Source organism: Balaenoptera ricei, chromosome 9 (assembly GCF_028023285.1).
Source record: "Balaenoptera ricei isolate mBalRic1 chromosome 9, mBalRic1.hap2, whole genome shotgun sequence".
Classification (NCBI taxonomy): domain Eukaryota; kingdom Metazoa; phylum Chordata; class Mammalia; order Artiodactyla; family Balaenopteridae; genus Balaenoptera; species Balaenoptera ricei.
In genome coordinates, this window is record NC_082647.1 from 71746454 (window position 1) to 71764641 (window position 18188).

Below are 18188 nucleotides of genomic sequence, written 5' to 3' on the forward strand. Positions count from 1 at the left end.
CCTGGGAGCTTTAAAAGAGCTTAAGGACCAGGACCTCCACCAGATTAATTAAATCAGACTGTTTGCAGATGGGACCTAAGTATTAGTACTTTTTAAAGCTCTCCAAGTGATTCCAGTGTGCAGGCAAGGTTGAGAATCAGTGCTCCAGAAGAACAATATTTACCCACCCTGAAACAGAATGAAGGTGCCAGGCAGGTGGTACAGCTTTTAGAAACAGTACAGTATAGTGAGGAGAAACTTAGCTTCAGATTAGAGAGACCTGTTTCCCCACTGTCCAGCACATGAGGCTTTGGGCAAGCTGCTTAACTTCTCAAATCCTCAATTTCCTTGTAACAAAACGGAGACAAAAATCCCTATCTTGTAAAATAGGATAAAATCAGAAAGTGTACGTAAAGTAGTTGGACAGTGCCAAGTAAACAGTGTTCGATACTGACAGTTCCCTTCTTTCTGTTACTTCAAAGTACGTGATGCCATGAATGTTTATGCCTTGCTTATCTCTCACTTTTAGAAAAGACGTTTATTTCTCTGCCATGGCATGCTTTCCTTGAAGGGACTGAACCTTACCCCTCAGTCCCTGGTAAGAGGGCTAGACACAGAGAAGGGGCTCAGAATATTTTTGCAAAATGAACATATGAATTGGAGTATCATTACTCTTAATTTGAACCTTTTCAGAGGTTCAAATATAGTTAATAAAAATTTAGACCGTGGACATACATATTTCTAAAATTCTTCATTTAAAATCAAGGTTAGTGGGGACTTCCCTGGTGGTGCAGTGGTTAAGAATCCGCCTGCCAATGCAGGGGATATGGGTTCGATCCCTGGTCTGGGAAGATCCCACATGCCACGGAGCAACTAAGCCCATGTGCCGCAACTACTGAGCCCACGTGCTGCAACTACTGAGCCCACATGCCACAACTACTGAGCCCACGTGCTGCAACTACTGAAGCCTGCCCACCTAGAGGCCATTCTCCGTAACAAGAGAAGCCACTGCAATGAGAAGCCCACGCACCACAACTAAGAGTAGTCCCCGCTCGCAGCAACTAGAGAAAGCCAGCATGCAGCAATGAAGACCCCAGGTAGCCAGCCAGCCAATCAATCAATCAATCAAATCAAGGTTAGCAAATACAACTGAGAAAAATTAATCCTGGAAACTAGGTAACCTGATTATATGACCATACCATGTCTACATTAATATTTCCATTATTTTAAAGCCACATTACTATGATAAAATGTAGCCTAACATGTTAAAGATTTTTCATTTACACTTTTTTCTATTCTGGTTTTAAAAAAACAAATATGAATAGGTCCATGGGACAAATGTTTATAATTCTTGCAAGTCTTTGCTCATCAGTGATGACTAAAACCAACTGTAAGGCCAGGAAGAGAAGGAATGCAATGAAAGTTAGTGATAACAATGCTCAACTCTGTACTATCTGAAAGAAGTGACTGTGTCTTAAGACATACCTGAAACGTTTCACTAAGTCGGCTACTTGCTCAGGTGAGGTCATCCAGTCAACATGGTCAACTATTTTTCTGAAAGCAAAGAAATTCAAATGAGTAAGGTCAAGATTTTAGAAGGTGAATAAAATAAAGAAACATTACTTCCATGGAGTAAGCAACTTAATTTGTATGAAGATTATCTCTGAGAGCAATAGTCTGCTTTAATGATCTTCAAAGACCCAGAGAAGGAAATTCCCCTACAAAAGGTTGAGCAATCTACTTCCAGAAGTAAAACTTCAAAAGCTAAGTAAGATCAGCTCTAAGTAGTTTAAGAAAAAAAAGTGGTACCTATTAATAGTATCACCATATGTGGCTCTAATAAGCTGCTGAAGTAGGTTTTTGATATTCCTTCGCAACCACTGATTTCTCTCTTTTAAGTCGAATACTTCATCCATGAGAAGCAGCATTACCCTAAGTGGAATATTGTCATCCACCTGACAAAATATGGGAAGAAATAAGGATACGTTTATTTGAGTTACCTATCTACTATAAATGGCTAGTTTTCCTGCTTTTACCAAATGACTGTTACTATTTACAGGTTGGAGAACAAGTTATACTATAGCCTTTGTAACCAACATTTCATTATAATTTAGAAAAAATATTTTTAACAGCCATTTTGACAGAATACAGAATTTTACAACTCTACAATGATGAGTAAATTCCAAGGCTGTAGTGAAAAAAACTTCTCAAACTGGATTCATGATGGTCTTAGGAAAAGATGATTTGGGATCTTGCAGTAGAGTCTGTATTAGTTTATAAGGCAAAGGTTAGCCCCTTTGCCTATTCTCTGGGGCATCTTTTTCAAATGAACAAAATATTCTCAACATTTCTCTTTATTTAATAGAACAAAATACAATCTACACAGAGCAATCTGTTTTGCTCGGTTACTGGGTTGTATGTATATAGGTATTTTCATGAAAAAGAAGCTGAAATAAAATCCAGCTAACATTACAAAAGGCAACTAGATTACTACAATTTTCCTTTTATTTTTAAGAAGTAAAAATTTGTACACTTTCATCATGGGAATATTCAATTAATGATATAAAAAGTAAAGAAAGACAACTAGAATGCTTTGATGCCCAAATATATCAATATATATAAAACAAAAAATAGGTGCAGGTTTAGAACTGCAACAAAACTCCATAATTGCCAGTAATTTTGTAATTCTTTCATCACTAAGCCAGTCTTTCCAATTATTTCCTCATCAATGTTATAATTTAAATACTTAAATTTTTTCATGAGAAAACAGCATGAGTCATACATTTTTCACTGTGTTGTAAACATTTTCTTAGCGTACCTTCTCTTTCACATATTTTTCAATAGCTTAACCACTTTGGAGGCAAAAATCACTACGGCTCTATTCTCTGATCAAGTATAGTCATGAGTCTGATGCCACATGACAATTCTAATAAACAGTTAAATTGTAAAAACCCTTAACAAAAGGTATAATGTTATGGATATTACAACAGTACAATGCATAATAAACATTCTAAAATATTCTTGAAAAAACAAAAATATTATCTTTAAGTCAGTTTATTATAAAGAAATTCAATGAGAAACTGAAGAGAGATAATTATAACTTTAAAATAACTCTGCCTAATAGAACAGAATATAAAGTCCAGACCCAAATATATAAAATAAAAAGATTTGTGACAAGGGAGAAACATACACTGGGAAAAGAGGGCCTTCTCAGTAAATGGTGCTTAGGTCAATTGGACCCCTACCTCATTCCACACACAACAATCGATCCTAGATGAATGGCAAATCTAAGTTTTGGCACGGTAAACAAAAACAAGTTTTAAAGAAAATCATAGGAGAACATCTTTGTGACCTTGCAGTAGGCACAGATTATACACAGAGCATAAAAGCACACAAAGTAGAAGATATTCACAATACACAAATACTTATATCTGACAATGAAACAATATTCAGATTATACAATGCACTCTTACTAATCAAAGACAAAGACAGCCAAGCCAACAGAAAAAAAATGGGGGAAAGAGCTAGACATGTAAGACAGGACACCCAAATGGCCAATAAACTTATGAAAAGAGGTTCAACATTTTAACAGCCATCAGAGAAATGGAAATCCACATGAGATACAACAAAGAGAATGGCTAAAATTAAAAAGGCATAACATATTGATTTTTGGCAGGCTGTGAACCACTGAAATTCTCATGCATTGCTGATGGCAGTGGAAGCGGCACACACACTTCGGAAAACTATTTGACAGTATCTATTAAAATTGAATTTTTGCATAACCTCTGACCAAGCAATTCCATTCCTGGGTACAGAAAGAAATATGTACTTATTTATTTAATCAAAAGACAAGTACCATAATGTTCATAGGAGTACAGTTCGTAATATAGCAAATAAATTGTACTATATTTACAAAATGTAATTGTACTATAATTACAAAATTGTACTATAAGGCCACAAAAATGAAGAAACCACAATCACATGAAACAAACATGGAAGATTACCACAATGTTGAGCAAAAAATGTCAGACTTAAAGGAGTACATATCCCACAGTTTCATTTATATAAAGTATAAATGCAGGGTAGAAGTCAGGATAGTGATTATCCTTGGGAGGGGAGAGGATAGTGACAGGAAGAGAGCATTAGGGGCTTTCTGGGGTACTGGCAATGTTCTGTTTCTTGTTTATAGTGTTGATTACATGGATATGTTCAGTTTGTAAGAATTCATCAAACAATGTTTACAATATATGTACATTAATGACAGATATACATATTATACTTTATTAAAAAGTTAAAAAGATCTGCCAAGCATGATATGAATTTCAACTGAATGCTACCAAAATAAAATTAACTCACAGTATCATCAAGTTGAGCTGAAACTCGACAATGTTCAGGATCTGAATCAGTCTTCGGAATTAAAGGAGGAACCTAATATTTAAAAAAACAAAAAACAAAAAACAAAGTAAACACACTAAAGCAGAAAATGAAAGAACACAATACAATAAACCAAAATGAGTATCAAATATAATGAACAGCATTTGATTTGATTTTGGGGACAATATATAAACAAAATTTATATAGCATTAACAAAGTATTAACAATCTACAGTTAGAAACCCAATATAAAAGGGTAATTATTTCATTACCAACAGATCTTCTTTCCTTTAAAAAAGGATTCATTTTGAGTTGGATGGAGATATTACTCAAACTCCCATACTTTTTAGAATTTAAAGCTAAGTAAGATTAAATGATTTAAAGACCAAAAGTTAGTAGCACAGTCGGGGAATAGAACTCCAGTCTTTTTTCTTTTACCATAAAGAGCCTGACAGTATGCTAATAGGCCTAAAGGAACTAATTAACTGACTGTTATATAATGTAAGTTATGGGGGAAAAGGACACAAAGACCAGTGCTAGTTGATAACCATTTCTCAGCACAGGAAGGACCATCAAGATCACCTATTATAACCCCTTCACATTACTGGTGAGGAAAAAGAAGCCTGGAAAAGTTCAGTGACTTTTGTACGAAGTCATATGGGTAGCTATCAGCAGAAGCGGCACAAGACAACCCTCACTTCAGTGTTAGTGTACTTGCCCATGATTAGAAATTCAGATGAAACATCAGAAAATGTATGAGAATCAATAGAAAAGTATGATTTACACACACTATATTTTAGGAGTTGCCTCTTAGAATAAAGAAATTCTATTAGTGTTTATATATATGTCCTCTTCATTGAAACATTCTAATAGTTACACGATTTAATAGTCTTGATTATAACCTTAAAAAACTAGGTCAAAATTATTTTAAAAATGTAAATTAGGAAGCAAAAACTACTTGGTCAACTACCTATTCTGCTAGCGTAATGAAAAAGCTTCCCAGGAAACTCTTCTATGCCTCTCACAGGTATATACACAGGTAAGATATGGCTGCAGAGATTGATGATGTTGAAAGACTTTTCCTCTCTTTGATCTCGTGAACCTTGATCGTGTGACTCGGGAGAAATTAGACTATGTTTGCTGATGAATACTAGTAAAACTAATTTACACAACAGCACATACCTGTTTTGTTATAAATTTTAATGACATTATAGAATAAACATGGCTAAATAGAATAAAACAGTACAAAGAATGTTAACTACACTAATTTTAAATATGTGCTTTACATGGATTTTAAAATTCTACTGTAGCAGAGACTGAGGAGTGACTGGATTTTACAGTATCCATTTTTGATAAGAATTCATTCTCTTTAGTTTTTTAATTCTTTATGAGACTATGTGTTTATAGGGCTTTGGACTTATAAAGGAAAATAAGGTAAATCTAAGCAGGAGCTCAGTAAATCTTAGTTGACCTGAAAATAGTTTCCTTTAGGCATTACTGAAAACATCTTACCTTGAAAAATGATTGCCTTATGTCTTGACCTAATCTTTCTGACATTTTGCCCATGTTGTCTGACATTTTAGTCATTCCCTCTGCCAAGCTATCAGGAAGGGATTTAACTGCATTTGAAACATTCCTCATGGAATTTCGAAGCGGATTTACAAAAGTGTCCATCTAAAGGGGAAAAGATATTATATCATGACTTCACTGTATCAGATTTGTTATTCAACTGAGCATGGGAAAATACAGAGTGCAACACATGAAAGATGTAATAATTTTCCAGTCTATAATATCTCATTGCATTTTAAAAGGATAAACTGTTGTCTTCAATGTGTCTTTAAAAATATGAATAAAATTTTTGAGTGATATGGTTATTGGCAGAAAATGAATATAAACCTTGGGTTGCCTTCTTATTAAGAAAAACTCTGAAAACATGAGAATTTTTCCAAAATAGAAATTGATGCAAGTATAAACAGCTACAACATACTTCCGCCACAAATTCAAGGCAACAATGACATAGATATTCTGAGGTGATATTAAAAAGCAAACAAGCAGATAAAATAAACAGCTCAAATAACTAACAAGTAAGATTTATTTTTTAAAAAAATAATTTTAAGGATATGTTACATGCTCAATTAGAATATATGGAAAGAATCTGGAATCTATTAGGAAGAAGAAAAGAAGCTGCAAATCAGACATGTAAGCCATACTTTATTAAGGGAGAATAGAAAAACGATAAAGAAAATATGATAAGAGATATAAAAAGAAATGATCTCAGAGGGATAGGAAGCTTTAAAATTGACATTCTGAGAGGAGCTTCAAGATGGCGGAAGAGTAAGACGTGGAGATCACCTTCCTCTCCACAAATACATCAGAAATACATCTACATGTGGAACAGCTCCTACAGAACACCTACTGAACGCTGGCAGAAGACCTCAGACGTCCCAAAAGGCAAGAAACTCCCCACGTACCTGGGTAGCGCAAAATAAAAAAGAAAAGACAGAGACAAAAGAATAGGTATGGGACCCGCACCAGTGGGAGGGAGCTGTGAAGGAGGAAAGGTTTCCACACACTAGGAAGCCCCTTCGCGGGTGGAGACGGCGGGTGGCAGAGGGGGGAAGCTTTGGAGCCACGGAGGAGAGCGCAGCCACAGGGGTGCAGAGGGCAAAGCGAAGAGATTCCCGCACAGAGGATCGGTGCCGACCAGCACTCACCAGCCCGAGAGGCTCGTCTGTTCACCCGCCGGGGCGGGCGGGGGCTGGGAGCTGAGGCTTGGGCTTCGGTCGGATTGCAGGGAGAGGACTGGGGTTGTCGGCGTGAACACAGCCTGAAGGGGTTAGTGCACCACAGCTAGCCGGGAGGGAGTCCGGGAAAAGGTCTGGACCTGCCGAAGAGGCAAGAGACTTTTTCTTGCCTCTTTGTTTCCTAGTGCGTGAGGAGAGGGGATTAAGAGAGCCACTTAAAGGAGCTCCAGAGATGGCGCGAGCCACGGCTATCAGCGCGGACCCCAGAGACGGGCATGAGACGCTAAGGCTGCGGCTGCAGCCACCAAGAAGCCTGTGTGCAAGCACAGGTCACTATCCACACTGCCGCTCCCGGGAGCCTGTGCAACCCACCACTGCCAGGGTCCCGTGATCCAGGGACAACTTCCCCGGGAGAACACACTGTGCACCTCAGGTGGGTGCAATGTCATCCCGGCCTCAGACACCTCTGGGACAACATTAAACACATCAACATTCGAATTATAGGGGTCCCAGAACAAGAAGAGAAAAAGAAAGGGACTGAGAAAATATTTGAAGAGATTATAGTTGAAAACTTCCCTAATATGGGAAAGGAAATAGTTAATCCGGACCAGGAAGCACAGAGAGTCCCATACAGGATAAATCCAAGGAGAAACACACCAAGACACATATTAATCAAACTGGCAAAAATTAAAGAAAAAGAAAAACTATTAAAAGCAGCAAGGGAAAAACAACAAATAACATACAAGGGAATCCCCATAAGGTTAACAGCTGATCTTTCAGCAGAAACTCTGCAAGCCAGAAGGGAGTGGCAGGACATATTTAAAGTGATGAAGGAGAAAAACCTACAACCAAGATTACTCTACCCAGCAAGGATCTCATTCAGATTTGATGGAGAAATTAAAATCTTTACAGACAAGCAAAAGCTAAGAGAATTCAGCACCACCAAACCAGCTTTACAACAAATGCTAAAGGAACTTCTCTAGGCAGGAAACACAAGAAAAGGAAAAGACCTAAAATAACAAACATAAAACAATTAAGAAAATGGTAATAGGAACATACATATCGACAATTACCTTAAATGTAAATGGATTAAATGGTCCAACCAAAACACATAGACTGGCTGAATGGATACAAAAACAAGACCCATATATATGCTGTCTACAAGAGACCCACTTCAGACCTAGGGACACATACAGACTGAAAGTGAGGGGATGGAAAAAGATATTCCATGCAAATGGAAATCAAAGGAAAGCTGGAGTAGCAATTCTCATATCAGACAAAATAGACTTTAAAATAAAGACTATTACAAGAGACAAAGAAGGACACTACATAATGATCAAGGGATCGATCCAAGAAGAAGCTATAACAATTGTAAATATTTATGCACTCAACACAGGAGCACCTCAATACATAAGGCAAATACTAACAGCCATAAAAGGGGAAATCGACAGTAACACAATCATAGTAGGGGACTTTTACACCCCACTTTCAACAATGGACAGATCATCCAAAATGAAAATAATTAAGAAAACACAAGCTTTAAATGATACATTAAAAAAATGGACTTAACTGATATTTATAGGACATTCCATCCAAAAACAACATAATACACATTTTCTCAAGTGCTCAGGGAACATCTCCAGGATAGATCATATCTTGGGTCACAAATCAAGCCTTGGTAAATTTAAGAAAATTGAAATCGTATCAAGTATCTCTTCCGACCACAACGCTATGAGACTAGATATCAATTACAAGAAAAAATCTGTAAAAAAATTACAAACACATGGAGGCTAAACAATACACTACTTAATAACAAAGAGATCACTGAAGAAATCAAAGAGGAAATCAAAAAATACCTAGAAACAAATGACAATGAAAACACGATGACCCAAAACCTTTGGGATGCAGCATAAGCAGTTCTAAGAGGGAAGTTTATACCAATACAATTCTACCTTAAGAAACAAGAAACATCTCAAATAAACAACGTAACCTTACACCTAAAGCAATTAGAGAAAGAAGAACAAAAAACCCCAAAGCTAGCAGAAGGAAAGAAATCATAAAGATCAGATCAGAAATAAATCAAAAACAAATGAAGGAAACGATAGCAAAGATCAATAAAACTAAAAGCTAGTTCTTTGAGAAGATAAACACAATTGATAAGTCATTAGCCAGACTCATCAAGAAAAAGAGGGAGAAGACTCAAATCAATAGAATTAGAAATGAAAAAGGAGAAGTAACAACTGACACTGCAGAAATACAAAGGATCATGAGAGATTACTACAAGCAACTCTATGCCAATAAAATGGACAACCTGGAAGAAATGGACAAATTCTTGAAATGCACAACCCGCCGAGACTCAAGCAGGAAGAAATAGAAAATATGAACAGACCAAACACAAGCACTGAAATAGAAACTGTGATTAAAAATCTTCCAACAAACAAAACCCCAGGACCAGATGGCTTCACAGGTGAATTCTATCAAACATTTAGAGAAGAGCTAACACCTATCCTTCTCAAAGTCTTCCAAAATATAGCAGAGGGAGGAACACTCCCAAACTCATTCTACGAGGCCAACATCACCCCGATAGAAAACCAGACAAAGATGTCACAAAGAAAGAAAACTACAGATCAATATCACTGATGAACATAGAAGCAAAACTCCTCAACAAAATACTAGCAAACAGAATCCAATAGCACATTAAAAGGATCATACACCATGATCAAGTGGGGTTTATCCCACGAACGCAAGGATTCTTCAGTATACGCAAATCAACCAATGTGATACACCATATTAACAAATTGAAGGAGAAAACGATATGATCATCTCAATCGATGCAGAGAAAGCTTTTGACAAAATTCAACACCCATTTATGATAAAAACCCTGCAGAAAGTAGGCATAGAGGGAACTTTCCTGAACATAACAAAGGCCATATATGACAAACCCACAGCCAACATCGTTCTCAATGGTGAAAAACTGAAACCATTTCCTCTAAGATCAGGAAAAAGAAAGGTTGCCCACTCTCACCACTATTATTCAACATAGTTTTGGAAGTTTTAGCCACAGCAAACAGAGAAGAAAAAGAAATAAAAGGAATCCAAATTAGAAAAGAAGAAGTAAAGCTGTCACTGTTTTCAGACGACATGATACTATACACAGAGAATCCTAAAGATGCTACCAGAAAACTACTAGAGCCAATCAATGAATTTGGTAAAGTAGCAGGATACAAAATTAATGCACAGAAATCTCTTGCATTCCTATACACTAATGATGAAAAATCTGAAAGTGAAATTAAGAAAACACTCCCATTTACCACTGCAACAAAAAGAATAAAATAACTAGGAATAAACCTAGCTAAGGAGACAAAAGACCTGTATGCAGAAAATTATAAGACACTGATGAAAGAAATTAAAGATGATACAAATAGATGGAGAGATATACCATGTTCTTGGATTGGAAGAATCAACATTGTGAAAATGACTCTACAACCCAAAGCAATCTACAGATGCAACGCAATCCCTATCAAACTACCAGTGGCATTTTTCACAGAACTAGAACAAAAAATTTCACAATTTGTATGGAAACACAAAAGACCCCGAATAGCCAAAGCAATCTTGAGAAAGAAAAACAGAGCTGGAGGAATCAGGCTCCTGGACTTCAGACTATACTACAAAGCTACAGTAATCAACACAGTATGGTACTGGCACAAAAAACAGAAATATAGAGCAATGGAACAGGATAGAAAGCCCAGAGATAAACCCACACACATATGGTCACCTTATCTTTAATAAAGGAGGCAAGAATATACAGTGGAGAAAAGACAGCCTCTTCAATAACTGCTGCTGGGAAAACTGGACAGGTACATGTAAAAGTATGAAATTAGAACACTCCCTAACACCATACACAAAAATAAACTCAAAATGGATTAAAAGACCTAAATGTAAGGCCAGACACTATCAAACTCTTAGAGGAAAACATAGGCAGAACACTCTATGATGTAAGTCACAGCAAGATCCTTTTTGACCCACCTCCTAGAGAAATGGAAGTAAAAACAAAAATAAACAAATGGGACCTAATGAAACTTAAAAGCTTTTGCACAGCAAAGGAAACCATAAACATGACGAAAAGACAATCCTCAGAATGGGAGAAAATACTTACAAATGAAGCAACTGACAAAGGATTAATCTCCAAAATTTACAAGCAGCTCATGCAGCTCAATATCAAAAAAAAACAAACAACCCAATCCAAAAATGGGCAGAAGACCTAAATAGACATTTCTCCAAAGAAGATATACAGATTGCCAACAAGCACATGAAAGGATGCTCAACATCATTAATCATTAAAGAAATGCAAATCAAAACTACAATGAGATATCATCTCACACTGGTCAGAATGGCCATCATCAAAAAATCTACAAACAATAAATGCTGGTGAGGGTGTGGAGAAAAGGGAACCCTCTTGCACTGTTGGTGGGAATGTAAATTGATACAGCCACTATGGAGAACAGAATGGAGGTTCCTTAAAAAACTACAAATAGAACTACCATACAACCCAGCAATCACACTACTGGGCATATACCCTGAGAAAACCGTAATTCAAAAAGATTCATGTACCAAAATGTTCATTGCAGCTCTATTTACAATAGCCAGGACAGGGAAGCAACCTAAGTGTCCATCATCAGATGAATGGATAAAGAAGATGTGGCACATATATACAATGGAATATCACTCAGCCATAAAAAGAAACGAAACTGAGTTATTTGTAGTGAGGTGGATGGACCTAGAGTCTGTCATACAGAGTGAAGTAAGTCAGAAAGAGAAAAACAAATACCGTATGCTAACACATATATATGGAATCTAAGAAAAAAAAAAAAACAAGTTCATGAAGAACCTAGGGGCAAGATGGGAATAAAAACACAGACCTACTAGAGAATGGACTTGAAGATATGGGGGATGGGGATGTGGAAGGGTAAGCTGCGACAAAGTGAGAGAGTGGCATGGACATATATACACTACCAAAGGTAAAATAGATAGCTAGTGGGAAGCAGCCGCGTAGCACAGGGAGATCAGCTCCGTGCTCTGTGACCACCTAGAGGGGTGGGATAGGGAGGGTGGGAGGGAGGGAGATGCAAGAGGGAAGAGATATGGGAACATATGTATATGTATAACTGATTCACTCTTTTATAAAGCAGAAACTAACACACCATTATAAAGCAGTTATGCTCCAATAAAGGTGTTAAAAAAATAAATAAATAAAATAAAATAAAATTGACCTTCTGACTGTACAAATGTCAGATAATTTCAATTAAGAGAGCCATCTAAAGAAACCAAAGTAGATGCATATGGATCTCTCTGAGATTTTTAACAGACTAAAACAAACAAAACAAATGAAAGAGAGAGAAAGGAAGGGATGGAGGAGAGAAAAGAAAAAGGGGACACAAAAACCAAAGTCAAACAAAACTGTAAGACTATTTTCCAGAAAGTATTGAATCTCATAAAAACTACCACAGAAATGAGTTATGTTCTATGCAAAAAGAGAAAAAATAAAAGCAATAAGAGCAAAAAAATGGAACCCCACTGCTTAAGGAACACAATGTTAACAGACGATATCAAGAAGATAAAATTCTTTAATATGCTTTCATGGTTTCCAACAAGAAAAACTAGAGAAGGTGAAATAGGTACTGCAATAAACAATAACAACGAAGAGTGTATTTCAAGATAACTGTAAAAGTTTTAGTAATTCCTTGGGTTAAGCAGAGCCAACAGTCTTACAGATATGCTTGCTGGAATATACAATGTTTAGGAGGGACACTGTCACAGTACAACAAATTCAAAGTAGAACCAAAGGACAGAAATGAAGAAGAAGGGCTTGAAAATCACTACCACTGGTGAAGAGAGATACAGAGATTAAAAAGGGTAAAGAAGATGAAGTTAACTCTCTTGTGTGTGCACACACTTGTGTGTAAAATTATATACATATATTTGGGTGTAAAATGATATATATGTGTGTGTGTAATTCTAATTCTATATACAGTAGTTCTCAGTTAACCATAACAGTGTGTTCAAATCAATCAGGACATTATTTCCAACACTGACATTACTGCCAAGTGTTTTTTTTAACCGTAGTAACTCTAAGTCATAAGAACACAAGTAGATTTCTTAAAAGAGGTAAACATGAGAATACGACACTTAAAATGTACAACTTGAGGGAAAACTGCCACCATTCTACTAACTTTTAATGTTCACAGATGAGGTAGAATTTCAGAAGCATAAAAGGCATGAATTTCACTTTAATCATAACCTACATTAAAAATTGTTTGAACACTGTCAAAAATATTTTAGAATTTTATATATCTTACATTTTGCAGTAGAAACATAGGTTCAACTAACATAACCTTAAGTTGGTTAAATGAATACAACCTCAAATGCTATCTAGGCATAGGGCTAACTACCACTGATACTCTTTCAAAATAAGATAACTTAAATCTGTATCATGAATTAGGTAACTGAAAATAGTTGCCTGTGCACCAGCCCCAGACCTACAGAATCCATTTCTTTTTCTTTCCTTTTCTTTCTTCCATGTTTTTTTTCCTCCAATTTCTGAGGGCAAAGCTTAATCATCTGTGTTGAGGGTGGGGAGTGGGGGAACCAAGGGGCGTGGAGAAACCTCCACACGTGATTATGACGCTCAACCCTGAAGCAGCAGAATTTAGAAGCATAAAAGCAGCCCATCACAATATGATAATGTTTCCAGAATCAGAATTCGTCTTAAAACAGATGTTTAAAGCAAAAAAAAAAAAAAAAAAAGAAAATTGCAAATTACCAGGCAGAAGAGTAAATTATGGATTGCCAGCAAAAGTGTACACTTAGCCTGACATACATAGATGTTGTCTATTCATTCAATTATCACCTCAGTTGAGTTATCTGTATTGGTAAAAACACGAACAAAGGAATTTTAACTTAAATTTATGTCCCTATCTACAGCTTAAAACTGCCATCACACCATGATACAAAACTGGATAGAAAGATAGTGTGTACATGGAGGAAGACTGCTTGTCAATTACTTCTTCTAGGAATTGGCCCATATATTTTGCAAAGCTAGACAAATTAACACAAAGTTAATGTGTTGTAAAGTATTATTTCTCAACCTGAGTAGTAGGTGGTTTTCTCTAACAGCTATTTAGTTTCCAGTGAAATATAATTAAGGAAAATATTAAACTACAATTTAGCCAAAAAGGAAATGTAGCTGAAAACTCCTAATTCTTGATATGTATGAAAATTATTCTGACAATCTAAAAGAGGTCAATATGAACTTGGTAATTATCAATATGATTTATGAAAAATGTATGTTACTGTGGATTTCCAGAAATGATTGAGAAGGATTTTTAGACTCTAATGTGTATATATGTACGTATGTGTGTGTGTGCGTATATATATACACACACACACACACACACACACACAGACATACACACTGGGTTGGCCAAAAAGTTCCTTCAGTTTCTAAGTAAAAATAAAAGCCGTATTTTTCATTTTCACCAAGAACTTTATTGAACAACGTATTCACCCTTTTGTTCCACTACCTTCTGCCATTTTTCAGGCAACTTCATAATTCCATCCTCCCAAAACTTTTTATCTTTTTGAGCAAAGAACTGTTCCAGGTGTCTTTTACAGTCTTCCAAGGAATTGAAATTTTTTCCATTAAGAGAATTTTGTAAAGATCTAAATAAATGGAAATCTGAAGGGGCTGATGAATCAGAACTTCCCAGCCAAGCCGTAACAGTTTTTGCCTGGTCATCAAAGAAACATGCGGTCTTGCGTTATCCTCATGGAAGATTATGCATTCTCTGTTGACTAATTCCGGACGCTTTTTGTCAAGTGCTGCTTTCAGGTGGTCTAACTGGGAGCAGTACTTGTTAGAATTAATCGTTTGGTTTTCTGGAAGGAGCTCCTAATAAGAGGACTCCTTTCCAATCCCTCCATATACACAACATCACCTTCTTTGGATGAAAACCGGCCTTTAGTTGGTTGGTGGTGGTTCATTTCGCTTGCCCCACCATCTCTTCCATTCCACATTATTGTATGGTATCCACTTTTCACTGCCCATCACAATTTGTTTTAAAAACGGAACGTTTTCGTTGAGTTCAAGTAGAGAATCGCACGCAGAAATATGGTCAAGAGGGTTTCTTTCTCTTAACTTATGTGGAACCCAAACATCAAAGCAATTAACATAACCAAGCTGGTGCAAATGATTTTCAGTGCTTGATTTGGATATTTTGAGTGTGCTGGGTATCTCCCACATGGTATGACGTCGATTGCTCTCAATTAATGTCTCCATTTGATAGCTATCAACTTCAATTGCTCTAACCGACCGTGGAGCATCGTCCAGCGAGAAATCTCCAGAACGTAACTTCGCAAACCACTTTTGACCCATTTAGTCACAGCACTTTCTCCATACACTGCAAAAATCTTTATTTGCGTTTCAGTTGTGTTTTTACCTTTCTTGAAATAATAAAGCATAATATGCGAAAAGTATTGCTTTTTTTCTTCCATCTTCAATATTATAACGGCTACACAAAAATTTACCAATTTTGATAAGTTTTTTTTTTTAATGCACGCTGATATGACAGTTGTCACAATACAATCTAACAAAATTGTTCTGAATGAAGTTAAAGACAACTAAGCACTACTAGAGCCGTCTTATGGAAAAAACAAACGAACTTTTTGGCCTACCCATTACATATATACATGCACAACTGTTGGTTGGTAAAAAAGACACTGTCTACATTTAATATAATGCTTCTTTTATCTCAAAAAGCTCTTATCAATTTATTGGTTTATCTTAAAATTGATGCAACCTTAAGAGAGAAAATAAGGTAAACATAAAAAAGATGGAATATTAAAATGCATCTCTATTGACAATAAAGCCATTTAGAGTTGGAATTTAAACTCAATCACGAAATACAAAGATAAGGCCACCATATTTTTTACCTACCATTATAAGGTACATAACCTGGAATTTCTTATTAAAATAAAACATTCCACTTAGAAATGTTAGCATTCACTTGGATGTTAAACCGTAGTATCCTTGAGTATGCTTATAGTTGTTAATCTTACTTACTTTGTACCAATTCCTTAATCTTTTTTAAGCAAGTTAGCCTTTTTAGAAGGAACGAGTGGTGGGGAAGTCTTTTACTTCTAATTTTCATTTTGAAATAATTTTAGACTTTTAAAAACTTGCAAAAATAATACACAGAATTCCTACTTCCAGCTTCCCCAACTGCTGCTACAGCTCCTGCTACTATTGTTACTACTTCTAAGAGCAAACTTTTATTCAGACAGGCACTGTAATACACAGATTATCTCATTTGATTCATACATGCTCTAAACTGAGGATTAACACTTTCAATCTTTAGAAAATTAAAGGCCCAGAAGGTTAAGTAACATTTTGCAGGACACAGCTAATAAGTGGCAGAACAGGAATTTGAACCAAAGGCTGCCTGATTCCAATGTTTGTGTTCTCACCCAGTGAGCTATCTTGCCCAATTTGAGCAGTAAATCATTTATTGCCTTAAGTTAGCATCTTAATAGGTCTTGTGTCCCCAGAATTTTAAACAATAAATATTTCACTCAAAAGGCACAAATACTTTCAGGAACATATCCTATTTAACATTTTTCTTATCCTTACTCCAAATAAAAGACATTTCCTCCCAATAAGAAGTAGCTCCTTCTCAAGCTAACGAAAGCTTGTGACCTGTCTTAGGCCAACTTTCCTTACTGTATCATTTCAAAAGCTTTTTTTTTCTTGCAAGCTTTTGCTGGATTTTAATCAATATGTAAAGACAGGAGTTTATATTTATTAGATATACTTATCAATAGTAGGCTTAATTAAGCATAGAAGATAAACATGCCAAGGAGCATTTAATAAAGTTTTCTAGTTTTAAAACATACACACAAATACAAATTTATCTTCTTTTATTAAAAACAAAGTATGAAAACAGACCTATAAAGAAAACCAATGCAATGGTCTGCTTACCTTGCGAGCAAAATCCCCCTTCCCTTTACTATAGGCTTTGTTCTCAAGGAAATCATACACATAGTGAGCCAAAGCTGGGGATGCTTTCATCATTTCAGGAGTTAACAGTAACTAACAGGAAAAGAAAAGAGGTATCTTATATTGATAGGGTACTGGAAATTAACTATTATTTATAATTTCATCTGCTAGAAAGTTAAGAATGTATAGTAAAAATGTTATTTTTTTTTTTTAAATTTAACACATTTTTCTATCCTCCTATCTACCTGCCTATCTATCTATTTTGGCTGTGCCACGCGGCATGTGGGATCTTAGTTCCTTGACTAGGAATCGAACCCATACCCCCTGCAGTGGAATCACGGAGTCGTAACCACTAGACCGCCAGGGAATTCCCCCAAATGTTATTTTCTATTCCATTTTCAGGTTTTATAACTTATACTAAGAAGATCCACATCAGTAAACTGTTATGTTATTCCCATTCTAATTTTAAAGTTAACACTAATAGAAAGTACATAAAATAATTCAAAGTTTTTTAAGTATTATAAAGAAGGCCCAAAACAAAATATTGCTTTTACACTGTTAATGATACAGTCTAACATTCTAGCTTAATCTCTTCAATGAAAAATGTTTTGACATATTGAGATCATTACCTAAGAAGTAGACAGTATAGCCACAATTAAAATACACATTTATGGCCCCAGATTTGGAAAAAAGGTGTTTATTTTCTAAATTTTATAAATAACTGATACAGATTTTAATGCAACTGAAGTTAATACATTTTAAAAAATCAAAATGTTTGACAAGAGTCATATAAATGATTTCAGATATTTAGCCTTAAGCCAGAAGACAAAGGTGAGTAATAGCAGATGTATATGTTTTTCCTACCCTTTCAGTAAATTATAATGCCATGGAATTACAATTATGGTTATAAACAAACCCAATTAAACCTGTAAATGTTTGAGAGAGAGAAACCTTCCAAACAGAATATCAAGTACAGTATTAGCTAAGTTTCACTAAATATAATACTAAGACATGGTCGGCAAAATTTTCCTGTAAAGGTTC

The 18188-nt window shown here is 35.8% G+C and overlaps 1 protein-coding gene across 5 annotated transcripts in view; it reads right to left on the reverse strand.

Moving 5' to 3' along the window:
• Positions 1–18188, reverse strand: part of SNX13 (sorting nexin 13) — a 144022-nt gene that overhangs the window by 12412 nt on the left and 113422 nt on the right. For 4 of the 5 annotated variants that reach the window (XM_059933957.1, XM_059933955.1, XM_059933954.1 and 1 more), the window contains 5 exons: positions 17130–17240; positions 5865–6026; positions 4336–4407; positions 1789–1934; positions 1465–1533 (listed from right to left, as the gene is read on the reverse strand). In XM_059933957.1, the coding sequence (XP_059789940.1) occupies positions 1465–1533; positions 1789–1934; positions 4336–4407; positions 5865–6026; positions 17130–17240 (560 nt within the window). The remainder of the gene's footprint in view (positions 1–1464; positions 1534–1788; positions 1935–4335; positions 4408–5864; positions 6027–17129; positions 17241–18188) is intronic. The other variant, XM_059933956.1, reaches the window with a different exon arrangement.